General features: G+C 37.7%; 1 protein-coding gene across 1 annotated transcript in view; it reads right to left on the minus strand.

The window, feature by feature from the left end:
* Positions 1 to 1008: 1008 nt before the first annotated feature.
* tmem33 (transmembrane protein 33) overlaps positions 1009 to 5655 on the minus strand; it is an 11400-nt gene continuing 6753 nt past the window's right edge. Inside the window, exons 7-8 of the mRNA XM_041796806.1 lie at positions 2767 to 2850; positions 1009 to 2258 (exon numbers count right to left, since the gene is read on the minus strand). Coding sequence (XP_041652740.1) covers positions 2129 to 2258; positions 2767 to 2850 — 214 coding nt within the window. The 3' untranslated portion in view covers positions 1009 to 2128. The remainder of the gene's footprint in view (positions 2259 to 2766; positions 2851 to 5655) is intronic.

Consider the following 5655-nt stretch of genomic DNA (forward strand, 5'->3'; position numbering starts at 1 on the left):
TCCATGGTCAAGTGGAAGAAAGTTCTTTGGTCTGATGAGAACAAAATGGTGCTTTTTGGCCATCAGACAAGACACTCATGTTTGGTGGACACCAAACACTGCACATCAGCACGAACACACCATCCCCACTGTGAAGCACGGCTTAGGAGATTTATTTTTCAGCAGAACAATGACCTGAAGCAGTGAAAGCTACACAGAAATGGTTTAAAGATAAGGTGAATGTTCTTGATTGGCCGAGTCAAAGCAACGGCTTCAATCCAATTGAGAATTTGTGGCTGGACTTGAAAAGGCTGTTTATACTCGATACCCTTGCAACCTGACAGAGCTTGAGCAGTTTTATATTTAAGAATGGAGTTAAATTGTTGTGTCCAGATGTGCAAGCCTGATTGAGACCTATTCACACAGACTCAGAACTGTGATTTTAGCCAAAGGTGCATCTACGAAACACTGACTTGAAGAGGGTGAATATTTATGCAGTCACTTATTTTACATTATGTATTTTTTATTGTCATTACTCGGTAGAAACCTGTTTTACTTTGACATGAGTTTTTTTTTAAAGATTTTTTGTTAAAAAGCCAAACTATATTGACCATAACTGATTTATAAAATCAATAAATGGGTAACACGTCCAAGGGGCAAATAGGTTTTGTTTTGGCACTGTAGGTGCCCCTGTATACACATTTTTAAATTTACATTTTTCTGTGAAAATATTGGCAATAAATAACCATGATTAAGTTTGAGGTGACTGTTTAAGGAAGTATTAAACTGTACTGTCAAGCCACATAGGGAAATTTCCAGTACACGTCATGGTGGTAAATAAAACATGCCAACATTAAAATTCAACGCAAAGAAAATTGACAAGTATAATAAAAGTAGACTTCATAACCTTAAAGTTGTATGTTGCTCTAGTAAAGTGTATGTGTATCTGTTGCTAATGCAGTTGTTTTGTGTTTCAAACAATACCATGAATTATTTTCAAACTATTTTATTATAAAATTCTAGTAGACTGTAGATATGCAGATGAAGATAACTACTAGTACAAGTAGTGACACCTATATAGCTTTAAATTTGGATATATAGAGCTTTAGTTTGGCCTACGTAGCTCCATTTAATTAAACACCGTCAGATTGAAATTCATTTACAAGGCGCCTTTGGACAGCAGGTACTTTGGTTCATTCATTTTTATTATTCTTTATTATATATAGGTTTAATTAAGAGATAGTTTTATCTGTCATAAAAATGTGGTTTGTTTGTAGGCAAATTAACACAGAAAACATGGCTGGAAAAAAAATCATAGCATGCATTAAGCAAGGAAGCTACACAGCACAGATGAATAACATATCCAAAACAGCATTCAAACTGAGAAACAAGGTCAGAATGCATTCAGAAACATGACATGCATTGTGCGACTCCTTTAAAAAATAAATCCTACAGGAAAAGTCAGGTACCTTTAAATATTCTATAAAATACAGCAGATAGCTTGTTTCTCAATCCAACACCCATTTTGACATCAGACCTTCAAAGAATGTGCATGTTGTTCAAGAGTGAGTTCATGGCATTGATAGGATACATTTATAATTAGGCAATAAGACAAATCAAAGCATCAGATGCTTTGCACATAAAAAAGAAAGCAGACTATGTAGAAACATTAAACAAACCTCATCTTCCATCTTTCCAAGCATAAGATCATTATTACAAAAAGAACACAATTATGAATAATCACATTTTCATTTAAGTCACTAATCTCAGAATGTTAATGTTTCAAGATAGAATAAGCAATTTTCATGAATAAATAGGGTCATCAAAGGAAAAGAATAACAGCTGATCCAAACATAACACAGCTGATGTCTCCTGTGCTCCCTTCAGTGAACGGAACAACGTGAGGAGTGTCCACTGCTTCAGTGAGGTCACATTAAGAAGATGGGGAAAGACATGATGACTTCAGTGCATTACTGGCTGCTCTTCAACTGTACTCAAACATACAGAGAAGTTGGAGCACAGACTGTAAAGTTGACATTCAAAAGCAGTTCCTTCTGTTGATGGCAATGTCTGTCCCCATCAAAGTTTAAGTCACATCCTAAAAGCTGGAAAAACAAAACTAAGAAAACAAACTTCCTATGTGGTGTAATCAGACCCCCGTGGGGGCGAGACGGCTGATGAAGGCAATACTGCTGAGGCACATCCTCCTGAAGAAGGCAGGGCAGGCAGGCTTCATGATGAAGTGCTCCAGAAGAATTCGCAGCTCCGTGAACAAGGTGCTGTGATAGATACAGATTAATTACTCAACTCTGACAGAACAGAAAAAGCTATTTCACTTGAACAGCAGAACAATAGATGATTTTTCTGACATTAACATGTCTAATGAAGGTGATCATGGATATTAAACTACTGTACATTTAAATATAAAAAAAAATTGTATTTTGGTCCACTTTTCTAATTTTCTATTGTTTGTTATTTAGGTGCTGCATTGTAAACAAACATCTGACATTTTTGTACTTAAATTTCTCATAATGCTTAGCCAGTTCATGTCACATTGCGATATAAAATATCACATAATTCCATCCCAAAATATCAGTCAAACAGAGTAATTGGTTTCATGTGCATTCAATGTTCAGACATTTGGCCTTATGTGAGAATGTTTGGTCTCCATACAAAAGTTTTCAGGATTTCTTCTCATTCTCCAATAATGACTGAATTGTTGCATATAATTTACATCACAAAAATCTGCTTGTTGTGACAACTGCAGAGTACTAGTCAACACCTCACCGGCAGTATGGGTTTCTTCTGGATGTGTAGCGGAGAGTGAGGAATCTGTAGTAAATGAAAGGCAGGAGCAAGCTCCCCTGGCCGCTGTTAAACACACATGACACAAGAAATGTCAAAAGCTGCAAACAAAAACTTTACATTCCCTAAAGCTTTGAGAGAAATGACATTTACTTTATTTTGGATTTTGAAAACATTTCAAATTTGATGTGAATTTCAGCAACTCAACTCCAGGATCCTGATTCTCTTCCCCTGGGTATCTCTATAAATTACTTTTAAAATATAAAATGGAAAAGAGTTATGTGTGAGACCACTGTTAAAGTGATGTGAAGTTGAGCCTAAATTCAGTAAATCTTATTTATTTAGTTCATTCGGTCACCTGGGCCCCGTTCCTTGCACCTGGCTAACTAAGTTAGCTGGATAATTTCAGGATAACCTGACGTCAGTCAGGCTTGTTCCCTGCTTCGACGCAGGTTAAGCTAAATCACTATAGCAACAGATCAATAAACTTAAACCTGCTCCAGGGTAGGTTTATTTCAAGAAGCCGGATCTAAAGACACAACCCCCAAAAGAAAAAAAAAAAAAAGGAGGCTGCCTTCCTGAGAGACCAAGTCAATTTAGGAGCAATAATAATCCGTGCCGCATTTCATAGGGAAAGACTGATCCGAGATCGCCAAGATCCTTTATCATTTTCTGATGATTTTTTGTATGAGCGTTACTGTTTACTGTCGCCAAGGCATTATTTATTTGCAACAGCTGATAGGGCCAGGGCAGCCGTGCACTTACTGTCACTCAAACTTTGTGTGTAGGATTGCTTTTTTTTGCGAGTGGCACACTGGGAACATTTCCAATTCAACACCATGGAACAAATGATATTCCCTTACCACACTGAATAATGTTCTTGTGTTTTACTTTAACTTGTTCCTTGACAGTTTGCTTGACATTTGGGTTTGTTCTATATGAAGGGATAAGAGGAGAACAAGTGCACACAATATAAATATGAAAACAGATAGCTGGCCCTAGGCTATATAAAACATATTGTCGGCAAATTAGTATGCTTACTAGTACCTTTAAAAAAGGTTCATTAATGATAGAAAGTAATTAATCTAGGTCATTAGGCTATGAGGTTACGGCAAACACACTTTTAAATTAATAGCCTAGACTATAGCCTTATACAGCAATGCATAACTATAGGCCTAAATACTCCTTACTTGCGCATTTAATTTGTCCACAATCCTTTGCCAGGCTGCATGTCTCGCCTTCACTGCAGCCGAGGTGTTGGATTTCACAGTTACGTTTTCGTAATTTTCAAACTCCTCCATGATTGTTTGCTGCTCTGTTCGTGTGAAAAATGTTGTGCTTTCCTTATTATTTGCCATGAATTATGACAGTTGTGATTTCTGTGATCCACACTGCTCCCTTTTTATGTAGAAAGGGCACGTGCAAGTATCCTGATCACTCAAGTCTGGTTCCAATTAACGTCACTGATTTAGCGCGATTCAGCCGTGGAGGAACGGATTTAGCCAGCCTTCAATCATCACGTTTAAAGGAACCCTGCATGATCAGACAAGTTCATCTTGTTAGATAGATATCTGTATGTCTCATATACATATTGAACTAAAAAAACTCACAAGATAGCTGCATTTTGAGTAATTGGAGTTTATAAATGAATCCGTGCTAGCGCCGTGACGTCACAGTTCCGTGCTGTGATCCTCACTGCTCCTATGCAGTAACCTGTTTCAGACTGACAGCCAGTGTTAGGGCTGCATCTCAGAAATGCAGCATGTCTCATGCATGGTGTAGAAAAGGCCCCAAAGTTACTTTAAAGTTATTAGTTCTGCTGTTCCATTTATTGTTAGATAGCTGTTAAGTTTCCTTGGTATAGCAGGGTTATTGAGGAAAGAGCTCCCCCTGCTGGCTACCAGCAAATAATATCAGGAAAATAAGCAGTGTAGTGCAGAGTGCCATGCGGTCAGTGTGCTGTGGATTGACTCTATCAGAGGTTCGCTGTGCGTGAATGAGAGGAGTGAGTACTGATGTGCTGTGATAAATGTGATAATGAGAGCTATGTTGTGTTAATTCTATGTTCGCTAACATAGTTCTGTAAAGTGTAGTAAAGTTTGTGTTTAGATGTTAGCTCCCTGCTAATTAGTCAACATTGCAGCACAGGCATGTTTATTAATAGTTTCCTCAGCTAACATGATGTGACTTTATGTTTAAAGGCTTGTGATAGCTTCCCTATTTACTCTATATTATTTCTGTTGCCGTAAGATGATGCATACTTGCACATAGTTCTGTGTTATGCTCTGTCCTTATAGAAACCACAGCTAAGCCACAGCTAAAACACAGAAAACCCACAGCAAAGTTGTACTGCATGATCGCTGGCAGATTGTATATGCTACTGTGATGGAAGGGAAGTAAACATCCATAATCAAATCTCAACGCTCATTATTGTCTACTCTGGAATATTCTGGCTTTAAGTGGTGTTCTGGCCGACACACCTGAGTGAATCCAGTGAAATATCCTACCAGTGTCCTAACCAAACCAATCCTTATTTCTCCACTACACATGGAGAATTCTAAAATTTGAGGTCTCTTCTATTTTATATTTGCACCACGAGCGGTTATCTGTCTATCTAGACAGGAAAATGATAAATACAGAGCCATATTTACCTTGTTGTAGCAAATAATTACGTCCACATGGGTAGAAAATGTTTGAAATCTGTTTCTTAATGAACCAGATGAAGGCCATGAGCTAACGTGTCTGTTTAACAAAGTTGTTCCCCAAACTTCTACACTTCTACACCTTTTCTGTTTCCACACGGTTCAGGTAAAGATAAACACAGAACGAAAGGACTTCCGGATTGCGCCTTTCAAAGTAAAAGTCCACTTT

The sequence above is a fragment of the Cheilinus undulatus genome, linkage group 10 (genome assembly GCF_018320785.1).
Source record: "Cheilinus undulatus linkage group 10, ASM1832078v1, whole genome shotgun sequence".
Taxonomy (NCBI): Eukaryota; Metazoa; Chordata; class Actinopteri; order Labriformes; family Labridae; genus Cheilinus; species Cheilinus undulatus.